This window comes from Pleuronectes platessa, chromosome 21 (genome assembly GCF_947347685.1).
Source record: "Pleuronectes platessa chromosome 21, fPlePla1.1, whole genome shotgun sequence".
Lineage (NCBI taxonomy): Eukaryota > Metazoa > Chordata > Actinopteri > Pleuronectiformes > Pleuronectidae > Pleuronectes > Pleuronectes platessa.
This window is the reverse complement of record NC_070646.1, coordinates 1,786,576-1,811,764: the sequence shown is the minus strand read 5'-3', so window position 1 is coordinate 1,811,764 and position 25,189 is coordinate 1,786,576. Positions and strand designations below refer to the sequence as shown.

At 44.6% G+C, this 25,189-nt stretch overlaps 1 protein-coding gene across 1 annotated transcript in view; it reads right to left on the bottom strand.

Annotated features, from left to right (window-relative positions):
- myo1d (myosin 1D) overlaps positions 1 to 25,189 on the bottom strand; it is a 59,596-nt gene that overhangs the window by 27,180 nt on the left and 7,227 nt on the right. The window contains exons 2-16 of the mRNA XM_053413380.1: positions 18,572 to 18,780; positions 17,836 to 17,929; positions 16,719 to 16,884; positions 16,439 to 16,492; positions 15,875 to 15,970; positions 15,632 to 15,748; positions 14,593 to 14,796; positions 14,104 to 14,249; positions 13,584 to 13,698; positions 13,225 to 13,395; positions 6,339 to 6,409; positions 4,864 to 4,938; positions 4,476 to 4,608; positions 4,221 to 4,387; positions 3,444 to 3,651 (exon numbers count right to left, since the gene is read on the bottom strand). Of these exons, the coding sequence (XP_053269355.1) occupies positions 3,444 to 3,651; positions 4,221 to 4,387; positions 4,476 to 4,608; positions 4,864 to 4,938; positions 6,339 to 6,409; positions 13,225 to 13,395; positions 13,584 to 13,698; positions 14,104 to 14,249; positions 14,593 to 14,796; positions 15,632 to 15,748; positions 15,875 to 15,970; positions 16,439 to 16,492; positions 16,719 to 16,884; positions 17,836 to 17,929; positions 18,572 to 18,780 (2,026 nt within the window). The remainder of the gene's footprint in view (positions 1 to 3,443; positions 3,652 to 4,220; positions 4,388 to 4,475; positions 4,609 to 4,863; positions 4,939 to 6,338; positions 6,410 to 13,224; positions 13,396 to 13,583; positions 13,699 to 14,103; positions 14,250 to 14,592; positions 14,797 to 15,631; positions 15,749 to 15,874; positions 15,971 to 16,438; positions 16,493 to 16,718; positions 16,885 to 17,835; positions 17,930 to 18,571; positions 18,781 to 25,189) is intronic.

Genomic DNA, 25,189 nt, shown 5'->3' with positions numbered 1-25,189 from the left:
CACGACTCCTGCCTTTATGTTATTTACATTTTTTTTTAGCTCTGGATTAATTTTCCTTGATGACGTAAAAAGCAAACGTGTTCAAACTGATCTTCATCAACTCGGCCTCCTTCAGAGTATTGAAGATGCGATTGAGCGGCTCCGGACAGAACATCCATCAATTAGACGAGAGTGGAACCAATAGATCGGAGGAACGTTGTCGATGGTCGGCAGCTTGAAATAACACACATTAGACAAACATGCTGCAAGGACACACAATAAAATCTCCTTATTGGAGAAGAGAGACATTACAATAATAATGTAAAGTAAAAACAAACCCACTTGTATTGTTTACAGTGCATGTACTTGTATGTTCTTTAAATATCTGCTCTGAGTACTTCAATGTGTGTGTCACCTATTAATTTAATTAAAAATCTGAATAACAATAGGCAGGACAAGCTGGTGACGCAAATCATGGAAATCCTCTGTAGACGTGTCTCGTCTCGGTTCAGCCCCTCGACACTAATTAATAAAACACAGACCCACTTTTAAAACATCCCTCCATAGCGCCCCCAGTGGTCAGAAACCTCAACAGGGTACCTTTAATCTTTAAATGTAGGTTTGATATCGATGAATCACGATCACTCATCTCATACATTTTTACAAAATAACAAATATTGTAAAATTAAGAACTGTTTCATGAGGAATCTAAAGAAACATAATCTGTTCCCTATGGCTGTGAGACAGATGGAAGTTGCCATTGTTACAACCTTTAGAGTTTTATAATAATTTTATAAATAAATCAAAGGTTTTGTGATTCTGTAAGTTAAAGAAGCCTTGAAAAAAATATATGGTATAGTTTTTTTTTACTCATATCAAGTTCTATTCAATTCAGATCTATTATTTATTATTTTATTATCTTCTCAAGGTACTTTACGCTGTATAGAGATTATACTGTTTGTACGAGGAGCAAGTGGAGAGAGAGAAAAACACAGAAGCAGCCTCGAATCCACTGAGAGCACTTAATAAATGATTATATATATATAAACTAAAAAGAGAGATAACATTAAAAGATAGAGAAACACCAGAGGCCACACCACAAGCTGCTCTCACAGAGGAAACACTTCTCCCTCCTTTCAAACATCAAAAAAGAGACAAATCCTCCTGGTCTGATCTGCTGTGAGCCGGTGGAGGTTCTGAGGAGGTGAAAACTAAACGACTCTGCAGGTTCCGAGCGGATCAGGAGATTAGAGCCGGACTTTCTGCTGAGGTTCTGGCAGGAGACGGATCAGCCGCGGAGGAGAGCCGAGCTATTCACTGATCCACTCAGTCAGTTTCTACCCCCCCCCCACCTCAAAGATTCAAGTTATTAGAGAACAATTCACTGCCTGAGGACATGAGTTACACCCCCCCCCCACCCCTGTAAAAGCTCTCTTACACTTGTCACGTCTGGATAAACCCACTGATACACAGAGACCATGTAGAGCTTTGGAAGGCAATTAAAGCAGCGGCTCAGAATACACAAGGGGAGAAGTGTGAGTGTGGGGGGGGGGACTCTGACGGCTACTGTGATGTGGATGGCTGAGCTTGAATTTATGAAATATTCATTTGTTTTTTTACAACAGAGTGAAGGGAGGTGGGGGGGGGGGGGGGCAATGTTTAATTTATATCTTCTGTATTTATGTGGGATTTTCAGGCCCCCCCCGTTCTTTAAGATGACATTTCTCTCACAGGGCTGATGACCGAGCTGCTCCATCCTGTGAGGGAAATCACCGTGTTGTTGTTGTTGTTGTTTGTGTCACAACAGGAAGATGTGTAGTACCCAGGCCTGACTGTGATAAGTGTAACTCTGGAGAGGATGTAGCTCGACCATACTGAGGACGAGGGGAGAGGGAGCACAAGGTGGAGGAAACTGGAGGAAATGTGTAAAGGACGGAGGGAAGAGCAGGATTAAATGGAGCTGTGAAGAAGCCCCGCCTCCTGCACCCCCCCCCCCCCCCTCCCCTCAGTGAAAGAGTGTTTATATAGTGATTTAAAGATGTAAAATAAAAGCACAGCTACAGAAAAACAACAACGGCCTCTCAGTCTGGTTTGGCAGCGGCTCGGTGGCACGGGGCCGATTTGCAGATTGTGTTTATTCTGTTGTTTTATGGGTCAAATTAAGCAGCATCATTATGGATCCATGAGGGAAAGAGACGTGTGTCTGAGCCGGTGACGGTCCTGGCACCGGGGGCCCCGACTGGCATAAGGCGGTGTGGTGTGCCAGGGGCTGATAAGGGGATTGCTTTGCCCAGCAGATCAGACTCGGCCCGGGATGTTTGTCTGAGTAACAGCGTGATAGACACCGGAGTCAATTCTGCCGTCACACCACTATTTGATTTTGTGTGATGGTGAGTGCATGAGCCAGCCAGCCTGCATGCATGTGTGTGTGTGTGTGTGTTTGTGATGCACATACACACACATATGCATGCCTGGCCCCAACATTGACAGAGGGCAAGATTATTAAAAAGAACGCCTGCTGCTGCAATGTTTGTTTTGCTGGAGGAGCTGCTCCTCCTCCTCTGGGATTTGGCTTCCTGATTCAAGTCCGCTTAGCAAGGGAGATACAAGATGAGGTTCTCCCGAGGGAGCGGTGGAAGAAAGGCCCGTCTGCTGCGTCTGAGGGAAAGAGCTCGCAAAGGGGTCGAGCAGATCAATGCAGAGGTCAAACAATCAATCGGCTACAGAAGTCAAAACCCTTTCATGTCCGAGAGCTCGGAGGAACTCCCTCAGACACACGAACGCAACATGGTGTGGAGGAATCTGCCCACAGGAGTCTAATGTGAAAGAGGTTAGGGGGGAGATGTGTCCACGCTGCAGGATCTGGAGTCTTTGTTGTAGACCAACTCAGAGCTGACGGACTCAGACGTGACATTTTGAAGCATCCAGGCGATTCTTTGAGCGTGTCCTTAATTTGAGAGCCAGCGAGAGGAGAGCTCCACGTTTACAGTCGCTCTGTCTATCACGGTTACAGAGTTCCGCTCTGCACGCCGGTCAGCGAACGCAACACGAGCACAGCGAGACCCCGGGACCTGAAGGTGTCGTGCAGCCAGTGAGGCGTGACGAGCTCAGCAAACACACAATACAGACACACACACAGAGAGATCAATGCTCAGGAGGAGTTACAACAGCTGAAGGAGAAAGTAATAAACTGGTCACAGAGTATTTAAGGTTTGAGAAAATGCTTCATATCTGGGATGAAACTACTAATTATTGTTGATATATATACACAGAGCAAGAGTTTGTGAATTCCAGCGTGAACACAACTCAAGGCCCAGATCAGATAATAGTCGTTGATGACTTCATTAACAGAGACAAATGTTGGTGAACTCTAAAAACCTGCTAATGGAGCTCATTGGTTTCAAATCAAGGGACAATCAGGGGAATGAAGAAATGTAATGAAACCCCGAGTGAGTCCCGCTCACCTTCTGGAGGAAGAGGACGATTCTCCCGACCATCTCGGTCCTCTGCTCCTCGAGGCTGAAGAGGGTGCGCGGCGTGCGGATGAAGACTTTGGTTTTGCCGTAGGCGACGTCGTGGTCGAACCCGCAGCCCTGCAGCAGCCGCTTCACCGCCTCCTGGTCCGAGGGCAGGTCGTGGTTCGGCCACGTGAACTCCGAGATCATCTTGTATCTGGAGGACGGACAAAGAGCTCGATGTGAGAAGGTAAGGTTAAACTAGTTACACTAAATAAATGTTCATTTCCAAGCCGAGCCAAAACATGTGAATCGCCCCCTAGAGGCCGGTAGCAGTAAAGGTCGTGAACCCCGTCTCCTCCATGTTATCAGAAGGACCAAACCAAAAAGTCAAACTACACAACAAATTAACTTCTGTTATTTGAGGTAGGATAACTGGACTATGTATATATTTTCAGTGTATTTAAAGTAATCCTGCAAGTATTCATTACATAATTGGTAAATCGGACAATTACTGTCTCAGTCTGTAAAGTTGTTGCTCAGCAAAACACCCTTGATTACAACGTGACACATTAAATGTCCTTAAAACCTATTGAAATCCCCCAAAACTTATATTTATGAATAATAAAATTCTTGTTGTGTAAAGACTCATGAAATAATCCCAGTTTCCACGAGGGCAGTGGGCAAGTGTGACCAGCTGGGGAGTAAGGACGAGGCTACAACAAGTGTTTGTGTACGATTAGTGTAGCGTAAGTGTGTTTGTGATGTTTTGTGTTGGTGTCGTACCTCTGCAGGAAGCGAGGGTACGTCTGCCTGTAGGCGAAGCCGGCGCGCCGCACCCTGACGTTCTCCAGCAGCCCCAGGTACTCCACCTGGTGGCGGCAGCGCTCCTGCTCGAACAGCAGCGGGGACTTGACGTCGTTGGGCTTGATGCAGCGGACGTAGTAGGGCTCCTGCACAGGGCACCAGGGGGCGACAGTGAGTCAACTGGACATGTATTTAACCCACATTCCCAGTGAACGCCTGGTGAGAGCTGCTCACCTTGCACGTCAGGTTCTCCACCAGCGCGATCATGGAGTTTTTGAAGAGCGTGGCGGCGGTGAGCGGCCGCTTGGTGACCTCCGTGATGCTCAGCTTGCCCTCGGGCCACATCCCCTTCAGCACCGGGTTAGAACTACACAAGGACAACATTGAGGAGAGAGTGTCGTAAAATACACGTCACACAGAAACGCCTGAACCTCACGTTTGATATCAGCAGAGAGAAAAACACCAGAGGACTGAGAAGAACCAAGTAGAGATTAAATCTACTGATCCTGCGCTGCTCCTTCTAGATGCTTCATGCGTAGATGCGTAATCGAAGTGCTGAGGTGAGAGGTGATTAAAGTGGTGTGTGTTCCTCAGTGTGTGTGTTTGTGTGTGTGTGTGTTACCTGTTGTAGAGCAGTCTCTTGAAATCCTGGAACAGTGTGTCTTTGTTCTTGTCAATGAAACCCACCACAGAGTACCTGTGAACAGAGGGAGGCAGGTAAATACATCTGTGCACTCACTGTTGTTGTGTTACTCTGGACTCACTGTTGTTGTGTTACTCTGGTCTCCCTGTTGTTGTGTTACTCTGTGCAAACTGTGCTGCTTTAACCAGGAACGTCATAAACACATTATTTACAAGTGATTCCCTTCAGCCACAGAGCTGCGTTGTGCCCATGCTGTGAGTTGTGTGAGACACGCTCTACATCTTTGTGTAAATGGCTCTGGGATCAGCCAGTCAGGCCTGACACTCCCCCCCGAGTCGTCCCTAAGGTGGAGACACTTAGTCCTCACAAATGGGCTCAGCTCGTTTTTTGGGGGCTCAGCACATGTGATTCAGTCATTAAACAAGGTCCAAGTACTTCAGGGACTGGGACATGCATGGTGCTGTCACTTCAGGGGGCATTAAAATGTCAATTAAGTGTGTGTGTGTGTGTGTGTCTTCATGTGTGTAGCTTGAGTGGCCTTAATCCTGCAATTAGTGATTTCTACGGCCACTTAGGGGCAAAGAAAACGAGCTGAGAAATGGTTTCTGGTCTCCTCTGATGTCGGAGGAAAACATCAGATACTTTGGCCACGAAATGTTTCACATGTTCTGGATATTTTCCTGCTGTGTTCTCATGTTCTGCAAAATGTATGAAGCAACTGACTCGGACATTTGCATTCTCACAAATAGCCGCTCTAGAAATATTCGGAAAAATGACCGGACTTCCGTGCATGTCTAAAAGTAGCTCTAAAGTCTAGAACCTCCTATAGAAAAGTACACATTTTAAAAAGCACTCGGGCTGAGTACTAGTGTAATGTCCTTTTGTCCAATTCCTCACAGATATTTTTATCAGAAGGTTATTTAACAACTTGGCTCCTTTGTGCAGGAAATGGATTAATACATTAAAAAGCCAGATGGAGCCTTTCAGCTCCGTGAGTCTTGTATTCAGTTTTTATTTTCATTTGAATGTGTAAAATGTTAAACATCAGACAAGATGCAAAAGCTGCAGATTCTCTGAGTCTAGAGAAAAAGACACCGAGGCGTCATTAAGATTTCAGAGGGATTGGATGATACATGTCGAAGCTACTGTTTCACGTGTTGCTCAATTTCACAGTTATGTTTGTGTCTTACTTTATGTTCACGTGCACATAAATAACACTTTGGAAAACAAATACACAAAAAATAAATAGCACAAATTGATCCCAGAAGCAATTCTATTTTCAAACAAAAATCAGAAACGTCACTTTCTTTAAGCTCAGACTTGATCGTCCTGCTTCTATCGACGCTTCACACATTGTGAGACTGAGGTTTGAGTCGGGGCCTGTGAGGCATGAATATGTAAAAATGTACTAATGTGGGAGAAGGAGGATGAATCACCGGGTTTTCGATACTTACATCACGTCTCCTGCGTAGTGTCTGATACGAAAGTCCCGGTCGAACTCCAGAGTCTTGTCGGCGGGCGAGAGCTGCAGAGCGACACAGAGCGACGGGTGAGCAGCAGGGAGGGTTTCACAGAATCATAAGAGCAAAGAAAAATACTCAAATCAGCATCTGAAAAATGTATTTACATCGTCATTAATACTCTGGTGTTTAAATCTAAAATACGACAGGTTGTTGCACATTCAGACTGAAGACCACCGACCACCAGAACCTACTGAGATCAACTTCAAGTCCTACAGAACATTTAGATTTAAAATGGTTCCCTTGAGGCGTTCTTTAGAGAACACAGTGACCTTTGACCTCCAAAATCTAAGCAGTTCATCCTTGGGGTCAGAGGATTAAAGAGGATATGATGTCAGGTTCTGATCTAATGTGACAAACTCAGGTTTAAGTTTCCCCTCCTGGTTGTTTCCACCTCCCTGGACACGGATGTGTGTGGTTTTTCAACATCTGGACATCTTCTGTAAAATGTCCATCCTTGTAAAATACTACATTTGGATATTAAAACCGTCCACACTCTGTTACAACTCGAAACACATGTCAAACTGTGCATGTTTATGATCCATTTGCAGAATTGGTCAAAGCTCCTGTGACGACAGATGAAGTGGGGCGGAAAAAAAACACTGAGCGCTGTCAGGAGAAGAGAGGAAGAGACAGAAGAAGAGCACGTCACTGAGATGAAGAGTATTCCAGAATGTGGTGCAAGAGAGACGAGGATGAGGAATGAACGTGATGTGACGGGAAGAGACAGAGCGAGTGAAAGAAAGCGAGTGTGAGCGTGCACGTGGGAGAGTGCACGTGGGAGAGAGATGCATGTATTTAGGCCAGAGGAGCATGAATGGGAAGAGAATTCTGAAAGAGCTCGATGAGTCTTCTTGTAAAAGCAGCGCGTGACAAGTGAGAGATGTAGGAGTGAAGATGAATGTGTGTGTTTGTGTGTGACATCAGGGATTAAAGAGGGGGGGGTCCTGCTCATCTCAATCCCAACAAGAAAAGAGGAGCAGGAAGCAGAGATTAAAGTTTCTTCTACAAATGTGAGAATAAAAGATACAGATGTTTAAAAGAAAAACACATTTCATCTTCCGCTTATTAACTTAAATCTGAATTATGACTCTACCTGCATTTAGAAATACATAAAGTTACAGTTATAGGCATCATTTCTTTTTTGAGAGTTAAAGAATTGTTCCAGTTTCAAAATCAAGTGAAAATGTTCTTTACCATCTTATATATTTAACCTTATATCTCATAACATGTTCACTGGAAACTGTGATGGGTACCACAAGTTTCTTTTTCACTTTCTATAACATGAATAATGAATTAGTTAATTAATTAGTTAATTAATTAGTTGATTGATGTCTGCGAGTGTGAGAAACCTGGTGCAACTCGAGTGAATTTAAAGGACTGTTCTTTCATATTTATGATCTTTCAACCAAACACAAATACACATACACAGAACTATACAAACACTACACAACCCAACAATCCCTGATACCAATTGCAGGCTTGTTAACGTGATGATGAAAACGCTCAGCCCCTCGGTTCAGTAGCTTCTGAGTGACGCTGCAGACAGACTGACAGACGGCAGAGAAAACTCCACGGAGGAAAACAAATAAAAACTTTTACAGCTGCCACAATTCACCGAGATGCTATTTGTGTCAGCCGAGCCGAAGCCGTCTGCTCCATAACCGCGAGGATGACTCACTGAAACACAAACTCTCCGACAATCACAGGCTCAAGTGAGGAGATATTACAAAACAGAAGCAGGAGTGTTTGCATCAGGGAGCTGAATATAACCGGCAGAGCTCAATTCAGGCCGGGAATCGAACCCACAACCAGCCGCTCGCTAAATCCTCACATCCAAGTGAAAGTCCTCAGTGAAAATCATCAAACTGTTTACCCCCCCTGGCTCTGAGGAATCTACTGAAGCCTTGAAGAGCCTCCAACAATCCTCTCTCAGGCGTTTTATTGCCAAACAGCTCCGCGAACAAAGGAAGGAAAAACGTTATGAAGACAATTTTGTTTGCAACACTCTCTGGAAGAACCACACTGCATAATTCAACAGCTCCACTGACGTTTCAATAATCTCTTAATGCTCAGGATCTGGATTTTAAACCGTCTGGAACCCCCCCCCCCCCCCTCCCTGTGGGCAACAAACCCAAACTCGTCCAACTGTCCGACGTCTCGCAGATAATCTGTGGAAACTCAAAACACACACACACACTTGTCAGAGGGAGAGCATGAGTGACGTCTGCAGGAAACACACACACACACACACACACACACATACACACACACACACACACACACAGAGCAGACAGACACACAGATGCACTGACAGACAGACAGACAGCCTGCATCTGCTGGAAGCCACAGTGCCCCTCATCCATCTCAATCAGTCACACTTCATAACACACACACACTCCACACAGACACACACACTCTCACACACATGCACACTGAGAACACACAGACACACTCTCACACACACGGACATGCATGCACGCTTGCACATCTTGGCAGCTTCATTATCAGCACCTCCTCCACGTTTGGGATTCAGCCGAGTGTTAAGACCGAGGGTGTGTTGCTGGTGGAGGGATGGGTGGGTGTGTGTGTGTGTGTGTGTGTGTGTGTGTGTGTGTCTGTGTGGAGAGGGAGGGCAAACCAATAGAGCAACAAGGTCAGAATAACAACGTGAAGAGAGGAGTGTAAACCTGAATAAAAAAAAACTGAGTTTCTCGTTGCTCTCTGAATTTGTGTAAAAATTTAAATCTTGGTTTTTGAATTTTTCTGTATAATATTTCACATTTTATTTATGGATAACACAACACAAAGAACTGACTTCTCTTAATTGCATTAACATTGCAGAAGGATAATTGATCATTATAAGTTATATGGTTTAAAATTATTTGTGGAAAATTATTATAAGCTTTAGTGTTTAAGTAACTTTTACTTGTGGTTTCAGGAGCAGGTTAAAACTAGTCTTCCTTATTTTGGTTTGATTTCCTTCACAATTTATTTGATTGGTTATAGTTGGTATAGTTTGACCAGTTCGAGCGCAGCCTCAAAAACCAGTGGAGGTAAATTCTTTCCCCTCCAGGAAACCGGAGCGTTCACTTAACCCGCGGTCGCTCCAGTGGAAATGTGAGTGAAGCTAATTCAGGCAGTAAAACACGGTGATTATCTCGAGCAGCTTCAGGCGCTTCGCTCCCTGAATGTAAAACAGGGACGGAGCTGAAAAAAGAAAAAATGAGGAGCCCAGTCAGCAAACTTCTCCACCAGCTTCAGAATAAAACACCAGTGGCTCCAGTAAAGTGCTGAGGCTGCATCTAATGTGTTTTTTTTTATTTTTCCAGTTCCAGTGAGGTGAGAAGCTGAGAGATGGAACCAGAGGAACTAGCAGGAACATGTTGAACTGTCTGAGTCAGGAGCAGCAGCAGCATCATCTGGGGCTGAAGTGATGATGAGAAGCTTCTCACCTTCAGCTCCCCTCCCCCCCCTCAGCACCTCCTGCCAGCACTGCTCTGTTGGCCACCTGTGTCCTCCTGCTCTGCCTCTGGACAGACACCAGACCTCCTGAGGAGCAGCGTCTCCAAACCTGCCAGCCAGTCTCAGTGGGCACCGGGGGCAGCCCATCCAGGCGGCAGATGACGGGGTGGAGTTTTGAGTTTGATGCCCGGCGCACTGAGAGGCAGCTGTCAGGGGGTTAAACCCATTGAATCTCAACCAACACCAACACAACCAAACAGTTCTGAAGCCGAACTGCTGGCGACTGTTTCCACTAATCCCAGTCGTCCTCGCTGCTGGTGACCTTGAGCCTCCCTGGAGCTAATGACCAGAGCCACACGGCCCCAACACTTAGCAGCATATGACCCCGACAGGTATTCACACACGTGTCGGCAGGTGGAGAACACACACACACACACACACACACACACGTGTCGGCAGGTGGAGAACAGACATCACATCCTCTTAGTACGCAGCACCTGAACCCGCACTAGATAAAGAGAGGTGTTGAGGGAGGGACTGGGGAAGAAGAGCGAGCAGCGACAGACTGGACTCGTGTCAGTGATCGATGAAGCAGCCCAAGGAGAGGAGAAGGAACAGAGGAGGAAGAGGAGGAGGAAGAGGAGAGAGGAAGAAGAGACAACCCGAACCACAGGGAGGAGGGAAACATCCACCAGCGTCATGGCGGCGGTTGTGGGTTTGATTTTGTTTCCCTGCTGCTCCACAAATACCGATTATGGTTGCTCAAAAGCTGGAGGCAGGTTGCTGGTCAACAGGAGTGAATCTAGTTGTGTTACATTGTGAGTGCAAAGTTCAGCAAACACAACAAGATGGAAAACAACTGGAGACAGATTTTACTGCATGAATGCACAAGCGAAATGGAATAAATCACATTGCGGCTTCATATTCCAGCGTTCGGCTCCGAGACTGTAAACAAGCCCGTGCATCATAACCCGCTGATTAATTCATAACCAGGCAGAGAAGCCGGGAAGCCAACAAATAAATATCTCTCATCGGCAGACGGCAAAGCAACAGGACACAGTGAGACGTGAAAACCAAAGAGCATCTGTTCCTCATCTCAACTTTCTCTCTGTGCACCATGTGCCACTGCATGTGTGTGACGTGTTTGTGAAGCATGTGTGTGTGTGTGTGTGCAGACAGGTGGACGGCAGAGAGAAGACGGAGTGTGTCCTCGTCCGGAGGCTGGAGGGAGGATAAGATGATTACTGAAGAGGATCGTGTTACAGATCGTCTCCTGGAACAGACGAGACTCTTCCTGAGCTTCGTGTCCTCACTTCCCAACACGATCGATCATGAAACTCTGAAACAGGAGTCAGAGACGTTCGATCCAAACAGTGTCAGGTTTGTCGGCTGAGGAGAGGCGGGGCTCGTTATTAACCTCGGAAGAAGCTCCTGTACTTTTGCTTTCTGAAGTATTGAAGTTGCCTGAAGCTTGTTTGAAACAATTTCCTACACAAATCAATTTAGCCGGGGAAAGTAAAAGTTTTTCAACATTTTCATTGCCTCAATTCACGTTTTGAGAATCTTTAATTTGGTGCAGATAGTGTCTCTCTCTCCCTCTCTCTCCCTCTCTCTCCCTCTCTCTCTCCCTCTATCTCATGTTTCCTTCCATCCTCCACAGCTCCCAGACCCTCAGAGCCTTGAAATGTTTTCACACCTTTCAAGTGCTGGTTGAGATTTTTTCGCTTCTATTGCAGTTCCCTGTAAAACACACAGGGAGAAAATCTCTTCTTTACAAAGTGTCTCACAAATGTCAAGGCTCTACTCTGCTTGTACAAATTAAAAATACAGATTGAAAAGAAACGTTTTATTTGAAAAACAAGATCAACACCTGACAGGAGTCATTGGATCTAAATACTACAAGAGTACAAGTAATAACCAATAATTAAAATGACAATAATTCATATTATCACTGAGTAAATCCAATGAGCATCAGGTGATAACAGGTAGTCGGTTTCCTCTTGGGTAAAACAGCTTCAACCATTACTCCGACCACCAGGTGGTGCTGAGAACAACTCATTCAAAGATTCAGAGGCATCATGATCATACACATCGTGGATTATGATCACAACTAGATCGCTATAAATAAAACTTAAGATATGATGAGTTATAAATCTTATAGAGATAAAAGGAATAGAGCGAACCCTGATTCTCCTCCTCATTCACGTTAGATCTTTTCTATATCATTATTATGAATATTGTTGTTTTTCTCACTCTAGTCGATGTCCCACCTCATTTGGTCCATGAGCTCAATGCGATTTGTGAATATGGACAAAATAAATTAAATTTGATTGACTTGCATTTGATTTAACAGTGTTTTTTTACCCCTTCACTCAAGTTTGTGTTTCTCAGTATTTAATGAACAAGTGAAACAGACACACATTCACTCTGGAGATCTGCTGAGGCCCCGACAGGTCACACCACTTCTGCACATTTCATTAATTTTGCCCGGCAACAGCAAAGAAAGAACAGGTCTCTGGCAAATGTTGATTCATGCCAAAGCAGCCGGGTCACTGTACACGCCCCCCCCCCCCCCCCCCCTCATTTCACCCGTCGTTTAAAGGTCAGGGAGCGGTGGGAGGGCGACAGCAAGGGGCAACAGCAGGGGGCGCATCGACTCCTGGATGATGGGAGGAAGTGAAGCTTCACCGAGATCGATACGCTCTCTTTGCTTTATTCAGTTCCTTCTTTGCACAAGCTTCCTGATACAGATGTTTCCTCACTGTATGTCATCCTGTATTTTCACTGCATCACCATCCCCCCCCCCAGTTCTGCACATACATTACTGAACCCATCCCCTCCACCTCCCGTCCCAACGCAGCACACGCTCCCCACACTCCCATTGGCTGGCAGTGACCTCACTCGTTCAAAGTGTTGAGTCAGACTCCTGCTCGCCTCTCTGCTGCCAGCTGACGCCCCCGTGTGGACGCAGGGGAAACTGCATCTAAACAAGTCCATTCACCAGCTATTAAATACTGGTGGAACAGGAGCAGAGAAGCTGAAATACTCTGAACCCAGATCAGTGGAGATGAGTGACCTTCACTCCATCTGAGCCACGTGAGCCGCAGCTCAAAACCCGGACGTTTGGTGAAATTTGATTATTTATTACAAACCATGAGAGTGAATGAGATTGTAAATCAGTCTCCTCCTCTGGAGCTGATGGAGTCATCTGCCCCCTGGTGTTCACAGGTGAACACAACCAGCAACATCAGCACCTCATATATTCTGCTTCCCTTTTACACCAGGGAATGTTGACTGGCTTTTAATCAACAGATAAATAAATAACTTGTGTCTCTCTCTCTTGTGTGTTTCCTACCTTGCGACTGGTGAAGTGGGCGTGTTTGCCCAGTTTGCCGTTGAGGCCTTGGAGGAAAACCTCGTCGGTGACTTTGCCCACGTTCATACAAGCCTCGTCCAGGACGGAGAAGATGCCTTTGTGCTGCTGCTCCACCAAGTCCACGATGATCTGGTTATTGAAGTAATCAATCTGAGGAGAGCCAACAAAAACATACAAGAGGTTATAAAACATGTCAACTAGAAGATAAATACGTTTTAATTTGTACTTCTACAACATATTAAAAAACCTAAAACACTTGCAGCTGTCGTCACGGAGGAGTAAAACTATAAAACGATCTCACCACCTATAAATAAATATGTTAAATATATAATCCGTACATGTTTCCAGGGGATTCCTTCTCGTTGATACTCTTCCTGCTCCTGCTTCAGCACCAGCTGGATGAACAGCTGCTGCAGCTTCTCGTTGCAGTAGTTGATGCAGAACTGTTCAAAGCTGCAGAAACAGAAGAGATTCAATGTGAATTCAGGTCAATATTGAGTTATGAATGAAAACCACATTGAGAAATATCTCTACAAAAACTACAATCTGAGAATAAAGTTGTAATTCAATAACAAGATGCTCCACATTCCTCATTTTAACACAGGTGACTGACTGATCTTCTCATATTTCCTTAAAAAATAACATCCAGCCTAAAATTATGACTTTATTATTGTAAATGTACAACTTTATTCTTGTAAATCAACCTTTTCATTATTTATATCACTTTATTCTTCTTTTTAATTCAAGATTTGAGAATTTGGAGGTTTCTTTTGGTCAATTACTGAAATAAACGTCTATTCTATTCTTATGTTCATTCTGTGGCTCTATCACTCTCTGTGTGGTCAGTCTAGTCCCAACCTGTTGTTCTGGAAGATCTCGAAGCCGTAGATGTCCAGGACCCCGATGACCGTGTTCTTCCCGTGGACTCTGGCGTCGTAGTTCTTCACCTCGATCACGTCATTGATGCGTCCGACGATCCAGCAGAACAGACGCTCGTACATGGCCTGAGGGATGATAACAGATAATCATCGGTGTGAGACGTGCGTAATGAAGCGTTTGGCTGTTGGCTGGTGAGGGAGGGAGAACGCTTTGCTCAAGGGCACGGAGGAGTCAACCACACACTTACAGATGAACGGTTAGTAGTTAAAAACGTCAACACACATGTGAGTCACACTTTGGTTTCCAGCCCACGGAGCTGGTGTTCACGCTGCTTCTGTCGGGAGTCATTACATCGTGACTCATGCTCCAGTGAAAATAACTCTTATGAGAAATGTCACCACCCTGCAGGCCACAGACAACATGGAGTCTTTCTGTCTTTACAACAACAACAACAACAACAACAACTACCTTGGCCAGAGCGTCCCGTCCGTAGCCGGCCTCCTGCGCCGTGTGCTGCTTCTCGATGACGTCCCGCCCGGTGGCCACGGTGCGGTACAGCAGGGCCTTCTCCACGTTCTCCTCCTTGGTGGACAGCAGCTCCCTGATCACTGACACCAGCTTCGGGTTCTCGATCAAGGTCACGTCTCCGTCCACGCCGAAGGTCATATTTCCCTGGAGGAGACAAAAAAAACTCCTTTAGTTAAGATTATGATGAGATATGTTTTCTTTGCTGTTGGTCCGGATTGAGTAAAAACTACAGATCTGATTTTATTGACATCTTTGGAGCAGATTCAATTAGAGGTGCTAATTGGCTCTTGTTTGGTTAATCCTCCCTATTTGTTGACATAAAGGCATAAACATAATTCTCAAAATATCAAGGTTCCATCTAGTGAAGGACTTTTTAAAAATTTGGTTTCAGAGAAAACAGAGACCGTCTGCAACTGAAACACAACTAATTAGCAGTACTTCTAATTATTACTACTGTTTACAAGCAAACAAACAATTTAACAAGACAAAATAAAGTTTAAAGCATTAAATAAATAATGACTGCATCTTGGTTTGTCTTTAAATGAAGCTAATGAAGCTATTTTTAGGAAATTCCTCAGAAAATAAACACTTAATAACCATTTTAACCGTTTCTCCTATAATTAGCACGAGTTGCATTAGTGTTTAAAAAGAAACTATCGAGTTATAAGAAATTTAGGGACCCATGGGATAGAATTAAATGTGAGCTGTACGGGTAAAGAATATAAATATAAAAGAAGCCAAGTTCTTAAATAAAGTGATAAAGTCACAGTCTTGGATCAGAAATCTGCATCAAACTTTAACAAGTTCTTCTCAGAGCAAAACGATTTTCCTTCTCTAGGTTTGGTGGAAATTGATTCAGTAGTTTTTGCATAATCCTGCTGACAAATAAACAAACAAACAAACAAACAAACATGGCAAAGTTAACTGGTTCACAGCTGGCGTAAGAAAGGAGCAGGGACTGGTTCTAATGGAGTTTTACCAGGTGTAGGATGGTGGCCAGGATCTTGTAAACGGTCTGAACCTCGTCTCCTGTGAAGCCGATCACTTTCATGGCGTCGGCCACAGCTTTGAGATCAGCGCCGTCGTTGATGCTCGACTGGAGAGAGACAGAAATGTTGGAGGAGGATGAAAACAAAACTCTCTGCTGATCTGTGACGTCTGGAAATCAAAAATGAAAACTTTACAAAAGACGTTTGCATGTGGGCAGATTTTGAAAGTTGACCTTGATCTGGCCTCCAACTTTGATGTAGTTGTAGGCGGTCGGGTCTTTCTTGACGTGAAGAGAGCGGAGCAGGGAGTCTGGAGATCCTCTGAGCAGCTGGTGGACCAACAGAAAACACACACTTCACTTAAAAACACCTCATGCAGGACGTCTTGTTGATAATACACAGTACAAAGAGATTGATCAAGGTGTAAACTGTGAATTCTATCAAATCTTCTCTTAGACCTCGTTCAGATCTGCTATTAAAATCCGTCCTGTGTGGTCAGCGCTAAGTTCCAAACCCAAATGTGCACGTGTTGTGAGATCTGATCTAACGTGGTCACAGGAGACACATCCAGGACATATTTAAATGTACCAACACATGTACTTAACACTGACCACCGGCCTGATGGTTGTAAATACCCGTCCTGAAACTGTTATTAAATAATGTGTGTGACGGAGCCTGAGTCTTTAGCTCGTTGTGCATGAAGTTGATGATGCATCTGTTGAAAAGATCTCTTCTCTCTCACAGTAAAATACTAATTTTCAACCCACGATGCTTCTAAATGCAGATTTCCATCTCACCTGATAGAAGGAGTGAAAGCTCCTCTCTCCTGCCTGCTGGAAAATCACTCTGGACTGTTTGAGGAGGGAAACAACAAAACACCAAACTTCTGATCAACACAAAGAGAGAGCGATATGTAAAACTACTACTGCTGATATTAATACATTATATTTATATAGTACTTTTCAAGCTTGAGGACAAAGTACTTTACGAGTTGAAAAGTGGGAAATTCGAATCAGCAACCGATGCAGGACATGGAGAGTTTGGATCATGCCTCCTCCACACAGTGAAGAGTCTTACCTTCTCCAGCAGGTAGTTGTTGATGTGGCCTCCGATGGGATCCCCTTTGAAGTCAAAGTTGATGTCCATGTATTTGCCGAAGCGGCTGGAGTTGTCGTTGCGGCTGGTCTTGGCGTTGCCGAAGGCCTCCAGCACACAGTTGGATTTGAGCAGCATGTTTTTCACCCTGAGGGGGGGGGGGGGGACCACGATGAAGGAGGAGCAGGTTATGTTTTCATCTGCGTGTTTGTTATTTAACTACATAATAAAACTACAGCAAAGATTTCCATGAAACCCGGTGGACGGATGTGGAATGAACTCTTTGATCAGATCCTGGTTTTATTGACTCTTCTTTAATAATTCATGGATCTTGATGAAAATAACACATGTGGTTCCAGGACTTGTTTTCATGAGTGTGTGGAATTTGGTGCAGATAAAAAATAAAAATCTGGATCTAGTGAATTTAAATCTGGTTTCAAAAGGGGAGACAGGTGGAGATATGTTCTCCATCTGTGACCTACATTTCCAAATCCTGTTGTTTTCCTCAGATTGTTTTCAACAGAAGGAAATTCTAACCACTTCCATTGTGTCATATGTTGTGAGATCTGCTCTATTTACAGGAACAGGCCTCCCACACACAACCACACACACACACACACACACACAGACACACACATACCAGTGTCTAAAGTGGAGCTGAGGTGGAACCATACCTCAGTTTGATCTCAGAACCTTTTGACTGACAGTTTTAATCCTCAGAATGTGACAAAGACTTTGCACCAGAGCAGCTGTGATAAGATAATATCAACGACCTGGAGAACAAGTCGTTCCCTCGTCTGATGGAAAACTCAACACCCTGGAAATCATATCTTAACACTCGGGCACTAAAGAGACATTTTTATTACAGGTACAAACTCAATAAAACATTTTGATTTACAATCTGTGATACGAGGAATTAAAACATCTTGTGTATCTGCTCTACATCGCAGCTCTTAGCTAAGTGTAAATGTGGGTTTTGAGTTCAAGTCCAGAGATAAAAATAACCGATCTGATAACATTCACCACTTTATCACCAGACTCCAGCCGAGCACGGCCTCTCGTGTGTTTAGCCTGAACAGTGTCAATACGAGCCGCTCACCTCTCCACCTCCGCCCTCTGGTTGGGATTAGTGATGGCAGCTATGTACTGCATGATGTACTTGCTGGCTTCTGTCTTTCCGGCTCCACTTTCCCCTGAAATGTTAAAAACAAGGGAGCCACAAAGAGATCAATCAACAAAAATAATAATAAATAGTTTGCAAATTAAACCAACAGACCTCATGTGCTTTAAAAAGTTACAAACCAAAATTAAAGCCTAATTTGTTCTTTGTCTGTTTCATTTAAGTTCAATTTAGTTAACAGTTAGAAGTAAAAAGGAGCAAGAAGAAGAAAGATCTTATATAATCTTCCTCTTTCATGTTAATAACATCACACTCATACAAATCAGTTATTCATTAACCAATATCCACCATAAAAAAACACCTGTTTTATTACTTATTGGTCATTACTTTTATTTATAAGGACAATAAAGCTGGAGCCACATTTTAAATCATTGTCCAGAGAATCACAAAGTTCCTCTCCATGAACAGAAAGAAAACTTTACTGTGTGAAACTAAATATTTAGCTGGATTGGTATGAGGGTTAAGAGGGGCTCAGCTCCGCCTCTGACCACCGGGTGGCGCTTCATCCTCTGTATGGCTCCTCCATGCTGCCACAACATGAAATACTGAATTCTGAATTTCTCATATGATTGATGAGTGATAAAAGTTCATCATCTCTGTGTTAAGCTACCACAGGGGAGGCGGGGGGTGGGGGGGGGGGGGGATCTGGTGTTACCTGAGATGACGATACACGTGTCCTTGTTCCTCCGCTTCATGGCTTTGTACGCCGCGTCCGCGATGGCGAAGAGGTGCGGTGGCCTCTCGTACAGCTCGCGGCCCTTGTACTGCTCCACGGTGTCGCGGCCGTAGATGTTCATGGCCCGGTACGGGTTGACGGAGACCACCACCTCTCCGATGTACGAGTAGATCCGCCCCTTCTCGAACCTGAAGACACAATGAGAGGAGGAAGTGGAAAGTTAGATTAAAGATGGAGGAGGAATGGCTCTTTAAGTTTGAGGAATTCATTTTTGTAAAGTGTTCGACTGTTCTCATCGGGACAGAATGATCTGCCTCAGCATTCACAGATTATTGGAAACTCTCTTGAAACTTGAAGTTGAAACATCTCCATTATTATCAAGTTCTGCTCCAGAAATGAGGGACAAATAAACAAATTGATAACTGAACCAAAAAAATTGAAATGGAAAGAACACGCAACCAGAAATTACTGAATCACTACTTTATTATAACATAATTTAAATCAATATAAAGGTTTGTGTATGAGTAATTTAATAACATTTACTTCATTTAACATTATTATACTGTGATAAAACTGTGATCATTTTCTTCACTATAATCGTGCTACATCATTTCCACACATTTACTTCTCAAACCTTATCTAACATGATGCACCAGGGGAAATAAAACTGAAACTCCTCTACTGGCACCACCTCAGTTTGCCCCCCCCCGATACCTGCTTATTGTAACTGGGAGGTGAAACACGGACAGAGAACCAGAGCTTTGTGACCCTTCACCAGTGTTAGATCTCACTCATGGCAAAAATCTCTGCAGCAGGTTCCAAACTCTGCTGGAGAGTCTGGACCCGGCGAAGTGGAGGCCGGTGGTTTCGGTTCAACTCTCACATGTGGGTGTAATGTTCAGGTGAACGCATACTTCTCCTCTCGCCCTCCCTTTCTCTGCCCCTCTCTCTCTCTCTGTCTGACTCACACAATCCCTCTGTCTCTCGGCCGCCTGCCTCACTTCCTTCCTCTCCAAAGACCATCCCAGTTTCTCTGAGCAGAAGAATGATCCCTTTCTTCACAGCTGCCAACCCTCTGCCGCTGCCTCACTCGACAAGGCCACAAGCACATCGATCCAGAACCTTCCCAACGGCTCGAGGTGAAGTGACTGTGGGTTCGAGGCGAGAGCCAGAAAACCTCAATCAGTCATAAGTGCTTAAATACAGGTCACATATTGAAACTCGCTCATATAAGAACAAATCAAACGTTGCAGAGTCGTCACATTTAGTTGGAATACAGAGAAAAACATTAACAGAGGGTGACTTGACCTTTTTAATCCGTCTTATCTTGTGTAAACTTTAAAATGTTCTCAGCAAAACATTTGGGCACTGGTGATAAAAATAGGATTGTTTCCAGTACAGACAAAAGTAAAGATAAAAGTATTATTAGCGCTATTTAAAAAAATAAGTTTCCAGTAGATTGAATCTTCCAGGCACAAAAGGTCAAAAGGTCACATGTAGAGTTCCACGGAGACGAATCTGTGGTCATTTCTACATCCATCAGAAGACAGAGGACAGAGGAGAGTGTGTGTGTCTGTGTGTGTTTGTTAGTGTGTGTGTGACAGTGAGCTCATCCTTGTGTGTTCAGATTCACATGTGAGTTTTCACACTGTGCACAAACCGGCACCGAACGGTGACGCTCGTGTGTCGGACCGGTGGTTGAGCGGAGCGGGGGGGAATATAAACATGGCAGCCATTAGTCTATATTTATTTATGTTTAGTGTTTGAATCAAGTGGGAGTTTCTATACTTTTAAAACCAACTTAAATACTTTTTTGGTAACTTGAGGGAAAACTTTTCAGTCTCAAAACATCCACACCTGTCGGCCTCTAATTATAAATTGAGTTAAACACACAGAGACATAATCCCTTATTTAAAATTATTATTTATAAAATAAGATTGACCAGTCAGAGTCACACTGTGCACACTCAGCATGCTAATGCTAACTGCAGTGAATAAGCAGATCCACTGTAGTTGGTACAGCGGCTAAGCTAACGCGCTGGTTCTTCTTCCCTTGGGGCCACAGAGACGTCTCATTGTGCCGGGACGCCGCCGTGTGCCCGCTCCATTGTCCAACACGTCAATCGGACGTCTTTGTCTCAGACTCTGTCTCCCTCTGCACGGGCCGACACAGCGAGCTGCCCACACAACGCACATGCACAATGGCCTCTGCGGGGGGGGGCTGAACAATGGTTTACACGACAGGACGGGTCCCAGCTGTGCATGGAGGGAAGGTGACTTTGTCTTTATCCTGACATCTGGGTGCGACTAAGAGTTCATACAACACAGGTGAACTGGGGAATAAGCTCCTACTGGTTGTTTTGGGAGAATTCCAGTTTATTAAACACAACCCAGCAGCTGCAGGGATAATCTGTGAAGCTGCTGTTAGTCCAAACAAGAGCAGTGATGAAGATGATGAAGAGGAGGAGGAGATAGAAGTGGAACAGCAGCAGATTATCTCCTCGCCCTTCATCCTTCTGAGAACGACCCTGAGGTCCAAACACGAAGCGACGACAACACGTGCTGAAGAGATCAGGACAATATGAGCCTCAGACATGCACACAAACACACAAAAACACACACCGTCTTGTACATATTCCTTATTTGTTTCTTCATTGCTATGATTTTTGATATATGACGATTCCCATGATCCCATGCTGCTTCACAAGGTCGTCCAACTGGGTCTTTTAATATTGTTTAGATTAAGAGACCCCTAGTGGCCGAAGTTACACATTGTGCGTTGAAATCAAAACAAACGTCACTGCTCGAGTTGAACGTAACTCGTAGAAGCTGCAGGCCGATGGTTTTAATTGTATATGATGAAGTATAGGACTTGTCTTAATGACTCAGCCTGTTTGTGTGTCTCTGTAACTTTTCATTTTTGCTGTCGGGGCTTTTAACAACCGTGAAGCAGAGACAGACGGAGACACAACTACAGCAGCAGTGTGTGTCCGGCCCCCGGGCAGAGATGTTGTATTTTTCACATCATTATCTACGTCTCAATTCTTTTTCTCATCTTTTCTCTTTTTTTTGTGTGTCTGGGAGGGGGGGGGGGGGCTGCTGGTGAGGACTCATCATTATAAATCGCTCACACTCCTCCCTCAAGTTAACCATAAAACAGACCCACCCAAACAAGATTGGAGACAGCGGTCGTGCTCGGGTTTGCTCTGTAATTCATATCTGAGGAGTTGTGTGTGTTTGTGTGTCTGTGTCTGTGTCTGTGTGTGAGACATTAGGGTTGCTCAGATGTCTTAGCGCAGACAAAGTTCCTCGGCAGAGTAATTTCCTCTCTGTTTTTGTGTGAAACAAATCTTTGAAGTCACTTTTTTTAGCATTGTGTTTGTGAGTGTCTGAAGGTCCCAGTTGTGAAGTTGTTGTTCTGACTTGTGTGTTCTTCATGAGCTTTAAAGTCGGAGTAGGGAAAAAACATATAAACAAAATGTGTTGCATCATGCGTTTAGCAACTTTAACACCTTGACATCTGACTAATATTTAAGTTATAAGGAACAGCAAAGCAAAAGGATCAGGTGTAACAAGCCAGAGAGGAATAATTTGTGTTAACAGGGTTTTTATTGTTGCTCTAGCCGGACTGGAGGATGCGCATCTTCATACGTTAGAGTCCTGGTGTTGAGTACATAGGATACTTTTATATATTATACTTTTATTATTTTTATTATTATACGTAGCAGCTCCACAGCAGGGCCACTCAGCTCCTGGTCCAGGAGTTCTGCAGGTTAATGTCAATGAATAAATAAATAAATCATGTATGCTGTTTCTCGCCCTGACTCCATCTCCTCGTTCTCTCTGTCGCTCTGTGATCTCCTGGCAGCGAGTGGGCGGGGCCGCTCTCTGGCCTCAGATCACACGGCTGCAGGTCAGATCACTTCAGAGCCACTTCCCCTCGCAGCTGGACGGACCGAGATGAAAACCAGGAAACAGAGGATGATGCAGAGAGAGAGAGAGAGAGTTTATAGTTTCTATTGAATTCAGCCCTGCAGCTTTTCACAGCATCAAACTTTAATTCGCTTCAAACTCTCAGCGTCTCTAACCTGCTGTGGTCCACGGTCGGAAAAATTAGAGAACAGATGTGCGCTGTTGCCAAATTTAAATCAGACTCAGTTTCCATGCACCTATTAATAGCGTTTCTGTGAGACTGTTATGACCCGTAAGGTTCTGTAATCTCTGTCCCGTGTGTCATTTAAATCCTGCTGAATGAGAGTGGAACAGATGGATGAGAGCTGGACCTCAGCTCACACGCTCCAGCTCTCTCCTCCACTCTCCTCCACTCGTCTCTTCTTCTCTTATCCCTTCATTTTGTATCATTCAGCCTCTTCTTTTCATGTCTCTTCTCTCCTCTTTGATCTCTGCTCTCTGTCGATCACATCTGTGCAGCTTCACAGGGATTTGTGACGATATTAAATCGGTTTGTTTTATCCGGTTGTGTGAGGCATTTCCTGTTGGGCTGGAGAAATGAAAACCACTGTGCCGGACTGACACACCCAATGGTGATATTCATATAAATATCCCTAACCCTAACCCTGATGTACGTTTGGATTAAAAAAGTGATTTTGTCTGAACCTCTTGTGGGACGAGTCAAACTGGAAAGAAAGAAAGAAAGAAGTCTTTGCTTTGATCTGGAGTTTTAATCTTCAACCACATGCCGGTGAAAACAGGAAGCATCTGGATGTTAATTGCAGAAAGAGATCAGCGATGATGAAAAAGTCAAATCCAGAATTTAACTGAGCAGCTGTGAGCAAAGACAAACAGGGTCAGAAACACTTCCTTCCTGATGGGGTCCTGACATTTTGCGGAGCCGCCAGAGTCGAGTCAAAGTTCTCCACCTCTTCCCTCCTCCATGTACGGCGTGTGGCCGAGGCCTCCTCCCGTCCGCAGACATCTGGGTTCTGCATTAGGGTTTTTATTTCCACTGCTCTTTAATGCTCAGTGTGAAGCAGCAGCTCATCAACACATCCTCCCTCTATTCATCTTCTGCCCGAGCCAGAGGAGTCAGTCTCTGCTCCCGGCACAGCGGGTCCTGAACAGAGGCGGATTATGTAAGACTTTCATGAAAGACTCTTTTTTTTTTATGACCTTCACACTCAAGATATCAAAAGAATTCCTCAACTATTACAGCAACAGCTTCAGAGCAAAGACGAGTGGGACCATCTCCGTCCAGACGCTTTAGCTCCGTGACCCGGGATTCAAACCATCACCCGGCGCTGGATTCAAACACATGAGATGGTCACCAGAACTCTATAGAGGCGCCCTCCCCCCTCCCTCCCTTTTCTCACTTGCTTAACATTACAGACGATTCAGTTCAGATTCCACAATAAAAAAAGCTCCAATTATCAACTTTGTGTTCCGTGGATTTGGGCTTTTTCTCGACACTCATGGCGACAGGAAGGGATTCAAACCGAGGTCACGTAGATCCTGCCCTGAGAACAATCCCCTCTTCAAGTGGGAGCAGGAGTTCGACCGGCACGCTCGCCGGACCGCGGCCAGAACGCGCTCGGCAGCACGTGTTCCTCCCATTCACACAACAGGATGTCCTCAAGGGGCCGCCGGCGCTGGATCCTCCCGGGAAATGGGAGCCATGTGTAAACAGGCTGCGGATCAGGTGGCAGACCCTCCTTTCTTTTACTGGGACTGCAGCCATCCACCACACCCCTCCACACACACACACACACACACACACACACACAGACACACTGAGCCGTAACAGGTATTTCAGAGTAAGAGGAGGATTATATCACCAAAAGTTAACAAAAGAATGTTCTGGTGAAAACAGGAAAGTAATAAAGTTCTGTTGTGTTGTGTTTTTGAAACCTGTTCAGGATTTTAACACACTGATGGAACAACTACAGTCGAAACAAAAAGTGATGACTGGAGAGAAAGAGAATGAGGGGGTGGTGGGATGGGGGGGGGGGGGGAGAAAGGAACCGGTCCAAAAGAACCAGACATTACTCAACGTGCTATTTCAGGAAAGTACTCGGATTTCTACTGAGGCCTGAGGGAGGACAGACAGGAGCAATAACACACAGATGGACAAAGAACAACGGCCTGAACAGATGAAAGGAGGAACAAAGGACAGAAACCTGTCCCTCTAGTGGATGGGGGGGGAGTACTTACAATGTAAAAATACTCGATTACAATTTGAAAACCTGTGCAATTAAAATAGCCGATAAAAAATTATTAGCAAAGTTTACTTTAAAACTTTACCTAAATACTGATGAACGTATTAAGCCGTAATGACCGACAACTTGATCGCCCCCTGGTGGCTGGATGCAGTACAGATCATAAACCCAGCCTCGTTTTCAGCCGGGACTTGGACGTTGAATAAATGTTTCTCTAAGAAGTTTTCTTTCGTTGTAAGTGGTTCTCATCACTCATATTGTTCAAGTGGAGACGTGTTGTCCATCTTTATATAAAGTCTGTATATTTTGTATTTCATAAGTTTATCATATGTTTAAATTAAGTGTTGAAGTATGAATCCACATCAGATACTCAAGCACTTAGCTGCACCGGAGTGGGGGATTGTTAAATAGAGAACCTGAGCATT